This window comes from Solea solea, chromosome 15, assembly GCF_958295425.1.
Source record: "Solea solea chromosome 15, fSolSol10.1, whole genome shotgun sequence".
In the NCBI taxonomy this organism is placed as follows: domain Eukaryota; kingdom Metazoa; phylum Chordata; class Actinopteri; order Pleuronectiformes; family Soleidae; genus Solea; species Solea solea.
Window position 1 is genome coordinate 20848683 of NC_081148.1, and position 14908 is coordinate 20863590.

Here is a 14908-nt window from a genome sequence, read left to right on the forward strand (position 1 = left end):
CCAAGCCCCTATCTACAGACTTTCCTCTGAAGCTACGCCTTTAGAACACGCAACAAACACGGATTCACGAGCACGATCGGTGACTTTGGGTTCTTTTCTTGGTCAATTGACGACGTGATGATGAAAAACAAAAAAGACATTAAGTTAACCTACCGGTCCACCGTCATCACTTTCTGGGCTTTAAGTTATCACCTGCTGTTGACACCTTTTCTACCGCAATGGTCTCGTTGGATTTAGCAAGATAGCACAAGATCTGGTTTAGTGCATGAAGAGGGGTACGCGTAAAAAATGCCCCCATCTCCCACCCATCAAAACTCTAAACGACTTTTCGTTTGTCCACTGTGGGCTCTTGTAAAAACATGGCGATCCAAAATGGTGGCCTCTGAAGAGCCTGACCCAGCATTGCATTCGTAAATATAACCGTTTGCTCTTGTACAATTCGGTGTGGAGTAGTTGGCTTCTGGCACCATCGCAGCTGAAGAGTCATCACCACTTGTTCTGGTCAGTTGTCATGTCCTCAGATAATGATGTTTTATCTAACTGTGGATATTCTACACAAGCATTCAGACTTTTTATCGATCCCTTTTTTATCAGTGCTCTACACTTGCCTTTCATTGTCAGGCTTCTACTCTTTAGGTGCTGCCTCCAGCGACTCACACACACTCACACACACACACACACGCAGACGTATGTGTACTGTGTGATCATTATGTCTCTTATCTAGATCCTTTGTACAGAGTAAATAAGCTTTAGACTGCAGCCAGACAGTTACTCTGCTATTGGAATTGCTCAGGTAACTTAACCCGTGGAAGCTCATTTCCAATGCAACCGTTTTGGCTCCTTCAACGACGTCTGGCTTCCTAATGCTGCTCTTGCTCCTCTGTCTGTGTCAGGTCTCATATCACATAGTGTGGTTTAAGATTAAGGGTTATTCATTCCATTATTTCTCTATGACAAAAAAGTAAGAAAGGGGGGGGAAACCCCCCCAAAATACTGACAAATATTATCACTGAAGCCCTGAGGTTAGAAAAAGAGGGGCGGCAAACCTAGTTTCTCATTTTAGTCGCTTTAATTGTCATCGTAAATTGGGCTTAATTTGTCAGCTGAAATTGCGTTATGATGATTGGCACAGGAGGGGATGAGAATTTTAGCAGCACTAATTGGTTCCCCACGCAGTCCAATTTAGAGTGAGCTGCCTGCACGTCACAACCCTTCCTCTTTCTAATAAGAAACAACAACATTTCACCCTGCCTGTGTAGAGCATTTTGTTTATTTAAGGTGTGCGCAAATACACGCTGCTATGGAGAAGAGTTTAATTTAGCACATTTATATTGTGATGCTTTGGAGACTTGGTTTTTTAGTGTTGAATGTAAACTTTACTGTATTTTAATGTTATTTATTTGTCTGACATGGATATTATAAATTCTGTGAGCGTTGACATATTTGCATTGTTCCATCTTATTAAAACGTAACCAACGCAGTGTATATAGGACATGGCTAATGTGCAGCATAGAATAAACAAACTGGACATCTAAAATATGATTATAACAATAAACATTTGATACTAATAAAGCCAATATCTAAGTGTCACGATCTGTGGACCTTTACCTTAAAAATGACAACTAAATGAATGTTGTTTTGTATTATGCTAAGTTACAGTGTCCATTAACACGTAGTGGCTCCTTCGCTGTTGTACTTCAAGATCATTTGACTTACTACCACGAAAGGAAGGTCATTCACATACTTGTAAAAAAAAAACCCTATAAAGCTCAAAGCTTAATAAATTTAGCTTTTTCTGAAGAAGCCAGGAAAATCCAATACTTTCAGTTTCAGTGCTGATAGTGGCATAAGTCGAAAGCAATTTAGATTTGTATTGATAGGAACTTTCCTAAAGTGTTGTCAAACTGATGACTTATTGAAATTTTTTTTTTCTTTCTTTCTTTTTTTTTTTACTTGTGAAACAAAACCACACACGGACAATTTACTGCATTCAAAGACAATATCTGGTTTTGTCGGTGCAAAAATCAGTATCTGAAGACCATATATTGTGATGATGTTATTCTCGAGGGAGATGTATCATTTTGACCCACTCAGCCCACCATTGTATGAAGTTGCAGGGGAGAGAAAATGAAACAGATGGGGTAGTTCATGGAGTGTGTTTTGTTCTGGAATATGTTGTGTAAAAGTTCAGACAGAGAGAAGAGTGGAGCTGTCAGCTCGTCTCCGCCTGGCGGTGAGTTGGGTCAGGTGTCAGAGAGAGCTGCCAGACAGACAAGCAAAAACCAAACATGCATTTAAGAGTGAAGTGTAAAACGCTTGGCTGAAGCCTCTGTCCAATGTTCATGTCTGCAGAAGCTATTCTTTTGCATCCAGGACTCAAAAAAAACAAGCATATTTAAATCATCTCTCATTACATAGATGCCAAAAAACTAAGGGGGACTCGGTGAACCACACTTCATAATTAGAATAAAATATAATTGACAGCTTTATTGTCATTGTATATAATATATAATATAATACATTCCTATCGAGGACAGTGCATATTAAAAATGCTATTAAAACCTATTGGCAATAGAAAAACAGCCACATACAACACAACAAAAACAATGTCATCTTGGTTGCTAAAATAATTGCCCATTTTGTGAGTTTATGACACCGGTAAGGTAGGGAATGGCACCCTGGTTTGATGGTGGAAGTTACTTCTGCTGTTTTATTGACTTGTAAATTCACATTGATGTGTCCCACTTGGCTGCAGAGTTGTCTCATTTTCTTTCATGTTACCTTCGTCCTAATGATGCCACATAAATGGGCTTCATTTGGCTAAAAGCTATTTAAAACAGCTAGCATTTTAATCCCAAATTTGAAGGTCAGAAGCAGTTTAGAGGCAGATATAGTTTGTCTGTGCTGGACAATTTGTGCTTTATGTGTTTTCTTAATCACTTGTAGATGGGGCTTTTTGTTAATCCTGTCTCTGCATCTGGAGGACGGATGCTGGGGAATTAGTTGAGTGGGAATAACATTTTAATTTTTCTACCTTTTATTTGGAAACTAAATGTGAAACGCTGATGTAAATAGACACTTGTGGCCTTTGCAGTATTTCTGGGTTTACTTCTGGTGGTAACGATGCTGTGAGAATTTCACCTGTGCTCACACTGGGTAAAGCTTTCCCTGTTGTTTCACCTCATCTCTTGTCTTTTCTACCCTCAATTTCTTCTCTTTACCCCTGAGAGGAATATGATAAACAGTCAATTTGCATTTCTGAAATATTGTGTGTATTTTCATTGTGTTATGGCATATCCATGTTGTCCCCGACTGAAATGGGCTGCTCAGCTCGCCTCTCAGATGTGTTTCTCATCATAATGACGATACATTGCATACATACGTTTCTCATTCTGAAATTAAATTATTCATCAATACCAGAATTACAACATTGTGGTTGTACGCCTTTGTTAACCAACCATGTTACAGGAAATATAGTCACATTAAGGTTTCTGCATATTCCTGGCACCAAATAGTGGCCAGAATTCAGTAATTGGTTACCCAGACTGAAATACCAGCGGTTACATGTTTTGCCACATTTTATAATTGCATGCATGGAGCCAAGCTGCTGCAGCCATTTCACTGTTTCAATCCCCTGTTTCCATTTTATTGCCACCAAATCTTCATTTCTTAATGTAGCTGGTGAATTATCCCAGTGCTTTCTTGTTTGTCTTGAATTGTTTTACATACATTTACATTTCCCCAGTGATGGATCCTAATGACTTTGGTAAGATGCTGACTTTTTTTTTGTAGTGCCAGCATTTCTGTGACTCTTTATGGGATTAATTATAATAACCCATTACTTTTACACTTGTTCCATTATGAAGAGAATTTTAAGTGCATGCTATACTTCAAAATTGGTAGTTTACTGTCTCAAAAGACTAAGTGGCAGACAAATAGGAATATATTGGATGGCCAAATGGGTGGCGACTCCCCCCATAGTCTATGTATGAAAGTCTATGGGGAAATTGGCTTTATACTCGATTTATAACGTTAGTCAACATTTTCCTGAGGAGTTAATGGTCTCAATCATTAGTTTTATGTAGATAGATAGAATAGAATAGAAAAGAACAACATTTCAGTTTTATAAACAATGTAACAATGTGAAAATAGACAATAAAGGGAGTGTGTTACCACCATCAGTGCAAGAACTCTACAATGTTTTACTCTGTAAATATTAAGCTCATGCTGTATATGTTGTGGTTACTCACTTTATATACTGCATTATTTTTTATTATCTTAATATTTAGTATTATTCTATATTGTGTATACCTACAGTTGATGTTTATCACCTTTATTTTTGACTGTCTTTGCTGCCGTAACAGTGTAAATGTCCCTGTTGTGAGGGTAATAAAGGGGTATCTTATCTCATATCTTAAAGATCTCTCTCACCATATGATTTGGACACCAGTGTGATTGACAGCTCGTATCATCCAATAGGATCCTGCTTGGCAGGTGAATCAAAATGAGAATCTTGCAGCCTCAAGACAGGAGTTCAGATGTTTATATGGGTGCCCAGCTGGCACTTGAATAGAACCCACTGTATGCCGCAGTGTGCTCCATACCACAGTTTACAGTGTGCAACAGGGAATTTGTGTCAAATCTGAGCTCTTGTGGATTTTTAGATCAGATATCATGTTTCCTGCAGGTGTCTCCTCGTGAGGTAATGATTTGTGTCGCTGGAGCTGTGTCTCTCAAAACAGTATGATTTTTAATCATCTCGTACACACAGCAGGGATGGCGCTGATTAGTCCTGCATGAAGAACTAATATGAGCTTAACAACCAGGACCAGATGTGGTCTCTCTCTTCAGAGAGCAGAGGAAGAAAGGAGGATATTTATCAGCACTTAATCTGATTGTATAAGTGCAAAGAGATAAACAGAGTAAATTTGGGTCCTTAAAAGAAGACATGCAGACAGACCTGTGTTGTGTGTGTGTGTGTGTGGGCAGGCAGCACACAAGCATAGACACTAATTTGTTCATACATTGCATCCCTTTATTTACCTCTGTTTATCTTGACTCTGTCTGTCGAGAGAGCACGTAACAGAGCCAAGAATCTGCTCGGGAGACAAAAAGGATAAGCACCTTCATTTTTGGCCTCTGAGCTTCAGCTGTTATCCGGGACATATAAGGGTTCAAAACTCAGAAATCATCCTCTGGTATGATCCATTGTTTCACTTCTTGTTTTTCTATTGCCTGTTTTCTCACGGACACGTTCTCATCGCTTATCAGAAGTGCACACACGTCCCCTTGAGTGCTCTTTCTTTCAAACTGTAGAGAGTAAGCCCACGTTGGATTTATTTCTTTTGTGAATACTGAGTGATAGGGGTTTGCCTGACCAGGTGCATAGTTGGAGAATGATGAGAAAGGAATAGAGCAGGGGGCACTCGAGGAGAAGAGACCAACATCCAACATATAGCAAGCAGTCCATTGTATACTGATACAAATACACTTTTAGTGTCGTCTTGTTGGATGTAGGGAAAGCCCTTTTTTGTGGCTAAAGGAGGAATTAGTCCATCTGGGTCTTTGAGCCACGCTAATCAAGTTATCTCACTCGTGGAAAAGCTTCCATTTATCCTGTGTTTTTTTGAGCTGGCAAACGGGAGCAATTTTTTTGCATAATGTTTGACTTTCAAGTTCATGCGTGTCACATGTTGGCTGTGCATTTTCTGCGGGGCTTACTGAAGGGAGAGAGAGAGGTCAAAGTGTAATTAGATTTATGTTCTTTATCTGCAGGGATTTTACATAACACTTATAGGGATAATTAATTAGCTTGTGCCTTTGGTGTCATTAAAACCCCTCAATAATCTGTGTGACGAGCTGCTGACTAGTGAGAGCACACAGAGAAACAAGAGTGACACAGTAAACTCCGGGTAATTGTGACTGCTGCTAGTTTGCAGAGTCTGTTTCGTGCCCTGCTTCTCACCAACACTTTCAGAAGCAGGGTTTCTTTTCTATTAGTTTTAATTTCAGTTTTATCTGATTACACTGAGAAGAATATGTGAGGCTTCACAAAGGACACTGCGCAAAATGCATCACAATGAACCCCCGGTGACGGCTCATTCACCTTGACTCCGTCAATGAAAGCATGCGTCTTCTCATTATCTGGTGTCTGTGAATCAGAGCGATGTTGTGTTTGGCTGTGAGTCGCAGTGAGGAAGTGATAAAAGCAAAGTTTTGAAGACCACTTCACAAAAACAGTTTGTCAGCTTCCTCATAATGCCAAGTGAAAATCTCTTGTAACATGCTCTATCATCCATTTTCCTCTAAATGGGAGCATGATTTACAAAATTGACATCATATGCTATAGAAGAAGGACTAAAACAATTGATTGAGACCATTAACTCATCAGGAAAATGTTAACTGATATTATAAATCAGGTAAGTAGTAACCTTCTTCTAGTCTAGTTTTTTTTGTAACTAGTGGAGTGCTTCCTGGTGGCCGCTCAGTACGTACTTACTTCCTGATAAGCTTCACCTGGCAAACTGGAGGACTATGTCCATTGTTTTTTATATACAGTCTATGGTTTGGTTAGTCATACTCATGAACACGGTCTTTTAAGTTGACAATAAACTTCCAACACTGTGAGGCTCCTTGGAGACACAACAGTGTGCACAGCTGAGGCAAAGGTAAATGGAAGTATTAAGAGCACACACAAAAAAAATTCTCCCGATGATGGAGCTAGAATAAAAGTTATGGGTTATTAAAATTAATCCCGAGAGGCACACAAATGATGGCGCTACAAAAAAGTCAGCGTCTTACCAAAGTCATTAGTATCCATCACTGGGGAAACTCAGAGGGAGACATTGAGATAATTTACCAGCGACATTAGGAATTCAAGTCCTGGTGGCAATAAACTGGAAACAGGGGATTAAAAAAAGTCAGATGGCCTGAGCCCTTTTCAAATGAGGCAAATCATGTAAGCATTGTTTCAATTTGCAAATACAGAACTCTGGCTACTATTCAACACTACGGTGTAGGTGCATGCAGACACCAAAACGGTGGCTGTATTTCTTGTAATTTCGAGGTTTGTAATTGGTGAGTGATTTAATGCCATACGGTGCACAGTCATGTTTTCCAAATGTTTTTATCATGTATGCTCTGTGTCGTACACATTTTGCCCTCTCATTATTTGCATCCTCAAAATCAAGCCTTGCAGTTCTACATTTCCTGAACATATTGAATGAGGACTGCATGGTTGGTGTAGTGGTTAGCACTCTTACCTTTGTAGAAAGAAGACCCAGGTTCTTTCACTCCCTAGTTTGTCCTTTCCTCTCTCTCTCTCTCTCCTTCCTCTCCACTGATGCCTAGTGGTTGCTCATTGTGTGAATTGTTGGGTTTCTCTGCTCTCCATGATGTTATCTATGTACAGTGCCTTCAGATAATGTATGTTATGATTTGGCACTATACAAATAAAATTTAATTGAATTTACCCAGTCAAACAAGGGCCTTTCTGCATGGTGTGTATGTGTGGGTTTCCTGGGTTCTCTGGTTTCCTCCCACAGACAAAAACATGCAGATTTGGACATTAGGCAAATTGGACACTCTAAATTGACCGTCCAATTGTTTGTCTCTATGTGGCGCTGGGATGGACTGGCAACCTGTCCAGGGTGTGACTCCGCCTATTGCCCTATGTCAGCACAGCCCCCCCGTGACCCTCATGGCAGTGATATACTCTGGCATATCCTTTTTTCCTCCAGAGCAATCAGCATAGAGATTTGTGCTCATCTTAAGGTTGCACAATGCATGAATAGCACGGCAAAGGTTAAACCGCTGCCAGATATTTTGTGAACCAGTCCTCACTCCTGAAGAGCTGTCATGGTAAGGGATTGAAAATCCGTTTGACAGCCTGTATGACGAGTGATTTCTGCAGGGAAACCGAGACAAAGTCTTGGCCTATTTGTAAATTCTTTTTGAGAAGGACTGGGAGGACGGTGAAGACAACACTGTCAGGCTGTGATCAAGGCCATAGCTGAAATGTCCATGAAAATGCAGAATTCTTTGGATGTAGTGAGGTGATTAGGGTGTTTTTTAATTCATGAAGAGTGTGGGATGAAGAAATGCTTCCGTGTAGAATGCTCAGATGTTATCTTTCCTCGTTTTCTGACATCAATGATGATGGGAGTAATTATTGTTTTTCGTCTTTTGGGGGTGTTTGTGTGAAATTATTTTCATTGCATATGTTATGTTTTTTCATTCACCAACATGAGCTTTTGAAACTTTATAGCCAGTATTTGTGAGTTGCAATCTTCAGTGCAAAAAAATGGTAATTTCTTCAAATATGTCAAGATTCAGATTTGAAGAAATAAAGCTTAATATTAGCATAATGCTTATTTTAAAGGTGTAATGTGGCATAGGTGTGTTATTTTTTAGTGTATAATCACTTTGCTATAAAAATGTCCTCAGTTTTGATAACTTTTAGCCTTTTTTTACGTCCTTAATCAAGGGTTGTGCTTTAAAAAAATCCACTATGTGACACTGCCATGTCTCAATAGCCAGGCATGCATTTAATCTCCAAACAAAGATGACTCTACCCACCGTAAACTCAATGTATACACCAACTTCAAATCTGTATCTAGGCGACCGACACTCTTGTTGACAACAACGTCCTTTCTGTAGTGGCCTTCCCATTCCCTGTGCACTTGGGAAATAGAGGAATGAGTGTCATTTACAGTGTCACTATTAGACATCACTCATTCTCACACACTGCACTTTCAATCTATTTTGTTTTATTCACTAAACCAGTTCTCTTCATTTTATGTAATTTTTGCGGGATTAAAAAAGGACGTTTTCATGTAGATACAGTATGTATTTGCGATGTGAATTGTATTCCCGGTAAATAAGTCACAATCGCCCCGCAGCAGCCTTTGAGATTCTTGTTTATTGATATATATATTTTTGTGAGCAGATAAATTCTCGTGGTTTATTTCCTCTGACTTCACGTTCACTGGGTACTTGCAGCACTTTTTGCCCTGCGGTACAAAGTGTATTTTATAGAAAGCCTGTCTGCTTTGTGGAACCTTTATTCCATTTTCTGTCACATAATTGTGTTTCTGGAAGAATAAATCATAATCGGAGAAGCGTATTGTCTTTGAATAAAACCTGAGCTTTGATCATCAACAAAACCTGTACTTTTAAATTAGCAGGGGGAGATTTGTTCAGGTGGTGCAGCGATAAAAAAAACTTTTCTATTCTTTCCATCTCTTTGTGTGTGTGTGTGTGTGTGTGTGTGTGTGTGTAATTGTTTGTTTTGTCGAGAGGAAGAGTTGAATGGGAGAGACCATTATGGAGTGAAAACTGTCTCTGTAGAGCACTAGGCTACAGTGTCTCGGTTATCAGTGTGTTCATGCAGTTCTCGTGGAATCAGACAGTGTGAAATTGCGGGAAGGCGAATGTTTGTGGCTCAGCTTTCTGTGTGTTTTCCGAAGCTCACATATACAGTAGCAGGTGTGTTGGACTAGAACCACTGGGTTAGCACGTCATTTTAATACATATTTATTTCTATTAGCACGCTGTCTACACTCAGGTCATATATCTATACAATACGGAGACGTCTCTAAGTTATCCCCATTGTCCCACATGTCATTTGCACATTGATTTATTTTGCTCTATATCTTTAGTCATTGTTTCAATAAAAGACATTTTAATGGGTTTAATGCTAATATTTTCCCTCATCATGAAAGAGTCTTGAAATACTCAGATCAGTAAACAACCTTGAAATTGTGGAGCTCCGGATGTCAAGGGACTCTGTTTGTTTTCACTGCCATGGTGACGGCAAAAGCTTCTGTAAAAAGTGGGCTCTTAAAGTCCAAGGTGATCGAGATATTTATTGCAGAACTTGGACTGAATATTACTGACCCATATAGTGCTTTTCAAGAGTATGGAAACATCCGGAGCGGACACTGTTCCAGAACCAATCTTCAACTTTCTGATAAACTTGCCGTTAGACATATGCAATAAAAGTGAGTAAAATAAACAAGATACTGAAGCTGGTAAACGTTGCCTTCTGTACTTGATATGAAGTGATCAAGTGGAATCCATCGCCTTTGTGTGTGCTTTCCATCGCTTTGTCTTTTATGCTTGTTTTATGGCAGTGTTTGACCTCTGCTGTGATCCTGAGAGACTTTCTTCTTCCCTGACTGTTTTTTCTTCTGGAGTTGAAGAGACGAGTTGCCTGACATAATTACCTGATATACAGAATCAAAAGTATTGGGACGCCTGACCATTACACCACCAGGGACTGTAATGACAGATTCAAGTACATACACTGTACTTGGCCTGCCTCGTGCAGTACAATAATCCATACACCAGAGAGCTCTAAGGTAAACAGTCCCTACCAGATCACTCGCTGGGCGTTGCTATTTCATGTCTCCACGTGGTTGTGCTGCTCAAAAGAATGAGGGAAAGGAAACTTGGGCAGAAGTTACCTGGTAAAAGAAGAGGAAGTTTACCGCGGGAACAGCTACGATGCTCCATCCACGTTCAGTACATAGACTTTATGCACTTTATTCGTCTCCATGTTGTGAATAAATAGAGAAATCCTACACTTTTAACTGTTTTATGATATCGTGATGTATCGCTATATGATTGTCTTGCAACATATTGATGGTCATAAAATCATTGTATTGTGATATTGGTGGTATCGTGGACCATGTATCATGTCATAGCCTGTGATTCCCACCCCTACTGTACTTTAATACGTTGGTTGCGCCTTTTGCAGCTCTATCAGCTTCCACACCACAATATTTTGAGGTGTTTCTATGGGAATTTGTGCTCATTCATTCTGTAGTGCATTACACTGATGTTGGAACGAGGGGGCCTTGCTCACAATCTCTGTTCCAGTTCCTTGATGAGGTTGAGGTCAGGGCTCTGTGCGGGCCGTTCTTCCTCAGGAAAACATGACAAACCATGTGTTTATAATCCTTGCTTGCTGCCTGTCATGTTGGAGTAGAAAAAGACCTTCCTCAAACAATGTCGGGAGCAGAACGTTGTCCAAAATGTCTTGCTATGCTGAAGAGTTAAGATTGTCCTTCATTGGAGATAAGGGACAGAGCCAAAAGCCTGATTGAAACACCTGCATTCAGATGTGGTGGCCAAATACTTTTGTCCATACCGTGTAAATGTTGCCTTGTATATGCATTTGACCAGCAAAATGGCTATTGTTTTCATTCCGACTGTTGCATGCTGGGATTGTGTGACATGGGCTTCAGGAGCTCTATTGGAAATATGAGACACGGCACAGCCAACATGAGCCCCACAACATTAACTAACCGGATCATCAACTACTGTATCTTAGCCACCCATGCTCATCTTCATACACCAGATGTGGTATTATGTAAACCTACATATACACACACACACATGCACACACACATAACATCATCCAGATGGAGAGAACAGGTTCCCCACTCACAGGATGCAAACAAGCCACTTATGGGAGCGCACACGCAGGCACAGTGTCAAATCACCTACAAGGCATAAGGATGAGAGCTGCAGTTGTTAACGGCGGAAGTCGGCAGCACAATATTTTCTATTCATGTCGTCAAACTTTCCATATTTTCATAGCAATAGTGCCCGAGCAGTGGGAGTGGGGAAATGTTGTCTGAGGGTCTGCAGTGAGTCTGAGCAGGAAGCTGTGAGGCTCCATTCCACCAGTGTCTGCAGCCAGCTGTAATTGGCTTACACATTCCTCCGAGGATTACCTCTCACTCCTTATTTGTTTGTATAAAAAATGTTGAAACATTTGCTTTGGCTCCCTGAATTACACACAGACAAGTGTCACAACACACTGTCTTTCCACTTGCCTTGCTTCAGGTTTTTTTCCCCCCAACACCTTGTAAATATTTTCCAGTATATGCTAGAATCACTATATTCTGACTACACCTATTGTTATTTTGCCATTCATTTATCCATTTACAAAGTATGTTCCCATCTGTCTTGTACTTTGCCTGTTTTATTTTTTAGTTTATCTTAATGTTTAAATCCTTCGATGTTGTCCGTGTGTGAATATACTGCTGACTGCACAACAAATTGCCCCTCTGGGATGATACAGATAAACTGTGCTTAATTATGTGCCGCTTTTCTTTAATTTTACCTCTTTATTTGCTGCTCAGCCCCAAGAAAAATATAATTTAAAAGCCCAATAATTTGACTTATTTTTAAAAGGGAAACACTGCAACAAAATCAGAAATTAGAAAATTAGAATTCGAGGCAGGTCATTTCCTATGTCAAATGAAATCTTGTGCCAAACTAATCAGCTCGGAGCTTCAGTTGATGACCCGCGTCACAGGAGGGGAAATGATTCAGCCCATTGACATTATGGTGGAATAAGGAGGACAGTGAGAGTTTTGGATCCTTCTTTTTAGTGTGTGTGTGCTTCAGCTATTATCTATGAATGACTCTGGATGGTTTTGTTCGCCGGGTGTGCCACCTGCCGGTGCGTCACGGCGCCTCCAGCCAATCCTGACGCAGTGGCTCTCCTTGGAGATCCCGCGGTGCTCCTCACTCACATCTCCGTTTAATCTGCGGCTCGGTGTCGGTAGAAGGCGGCGAGCCTCGTTAGCAACCGTTTACCGCTCACACAGTCAGATGTAACCGGACTGGACTGCCGAGTGCTGCCGCTGTGCCAAACATGGATTCGTGACAAGTTTGGCTGGATTGCCATTACCTCCCCCCCCATCATCCTCTGCTTGTGCTGCTCTTGACCCGCGAATGTTATGAGGTAAATTGATTTAAGTTTGAGAAATAATTACTCAAAGTTCAGTATTTGTTCTCCGTCACCTGGAAACGATGCGATTGTGCCACGTTTTACGCTGCAAAAAACGCTGCATTTTGAAGTTGTAGATTGAGCAGAATATGTGTAATTATTTTCCTTTTCTTTGCTTCCAAAGCGTTAATTATTACGGATATGGGTTAACGCTCCAACTAGATGATTCTTAAATGAAATGCAAGTTTGGCAAACAAGTGCATTTCCGCGCTGCCCGGCTCAGCATCCTTTGCCCAACCCTGTGCGCTAAGCTCTCCACACACATCACCCACACAAGGATTATATGAGGTCTGTATCAAGCAAATATCCTCCTTTAAAGTTAATTACAAATTCAGAAGCACTCGGTTTGTGTTGAGTTATAATGTCACCAAAATGCACTGCACACTCTCCCTCACTGAATGTATTATTATAAAAAGGGATGAGCTGTAAAGTATTTGTCCCTGCATTGCTGTGGAGAGAGGAGAAAATTAATCGTGTCCTTACATGGAAAGTAAAGGTTTTCATGAATTAGCGTGACTGTTTATTTATGCTGTCCAAAGATGGCAATGTGTAGGAATGTTCCCTCTCAGTGACCTGGGGGGTGCTTTGACATCATGCTGGATAATGAGTAAGAGCAGAGGGAATGGCATCTGTACCATGGTGCAAATATTTTCCTTTAACTCCACGGGCCGCCGTTATTCATCGCGGGAGCCACAGTGTGAGTTTGACAACACAGGAGTCTTGTGTAGGAATCACAAGGAGTATTCCACTGTGGCTGCAGGACCTTGATAGTTAAACATTTTAATAATGTTGCATGTATCAACACACCCAGCGTGTTTTCATATCAATATATCAACAGCGCCACTGTTAGGGAACAGTGCAGTCCACCTCTGTGTCACGGTCGGTTACTGAAGGTGCAGCAGGGAATGTGTTTGTCTTGAGGAGAGACACAGTGGAGGACACTGAGAAAAGAGACACATGAAGAAGTGACAGAGGTGATGCAGAGTGGAGCTTTCACCGCTTGATGTATTATTTTCTCAGGCTTTCTTGTCTTGACAGATAGATTTGCCACGTACAAGGACGCTGAAGTATTGATCACCGTTATGACTTTCCCAAATGACCTGGAGGAGGATAATGGTGCATTGATAGTGGCGGCACTGACAGTTGTCGATGGCTTTGAGTCGGATGAAAATGTCTTTGCTTTTACCTTCTGTAGAACCTGTTGTGCGTGGGTGCATCACTGGCAGATGCTGCTGCTGTTTTTATTTATTTTTTGCTTTATTAGTCCCAAGCACATGCACTTACTCTGATGCTACAGGTTTTTTTTAATTCGCGTTACTCTTCGATGCTGAAACCTTTTTTTTTTACACTCAGTTTCATTGAGTCATTACAAGACTTGTAGTTTGGCATTTTGGGAAATACATTAATGGCTTTCTTTATGAGAATTAGATCACAAGATCTATAGCACTCTAATAAGATAAGATAGTCCTTTATTAGTCCCTTGTGAGAAGTCTGAGTCAAGCGTCTGAAACAGCATGCCTCCTTTTTATCGATTCATGCTCTGAAAAATGAATTCCTGTTTATTTTGCAAAGATGACATGTTAGAGTATGTAATTCACATAAATGCCTGACTGCCATGTTACCTCACTCAGTATAAACATGCAAATGAGACCTCTCTCTCAACCATGAGCTGCTCCTGTGCTGCTCATCGAACACGCAGACCTCTGCTTGCTTTCATTAGGAGTTAGTAGTGATACAGTAATTCAGGCAAGGGAATAAATGTTGTGATGTGAGTTTAATTTCACTCGGGAAAAAATATGTTGCTAATGACACACAGACCACAGTTTAAAGAGAAAGCTCTGACTCGAGCTACTGATATAAAACTTATTTCGCCGGCTGTTTTTGTGATTGTTGTGACCAGAAAATGCCCGATTTTGCAGCGGCTTTTTCAAAAACGTTGCAGTGCACGTTGCAGTGTTTTTAAAGGCTTGCGACTTCATCACGACTACACCTCCGGTTTCATCTTCACACGTCAATGCTAGCTGAATGCTTGTTAGGAAATAATGTTTTCTGTGAGGAGACGAGCTGGATTTCTGTGGCTCGGTAAAATCCCTGGTTATGATG

General features: G+C 40.5%; 1 protein-coding gene across 2 annotated transcripts in view; it reads left to right on the forward strand.

The window, feature by feature from the left end:
* Positions 1 to 12431: 12431 nt before the first annotated feature.
* chrm3a (cholinergic receptor, muscarinic 3a) overlaps positions 12432 to 14908 on the forward strand; it is a 78450-nt gene continuing 75973 nt past the window's right edge. The window contains exon 1 of one of the 2 annotated variants that reach the window (XM_058650755.1): positions 12432 to 12760. In XM_058650755.1, coding sequence (XP_058506738.1) covers positions 12756 to 12760 — 5 coding nt within the window. In that variant the 5' untranslated portion in view covers positions 12432 to 12755. The remainder of the gene's footprint in view (positions 12761 to 14908) is intronic. The other variant, XM_058650756.1, reaches the window with a different exon arrangement.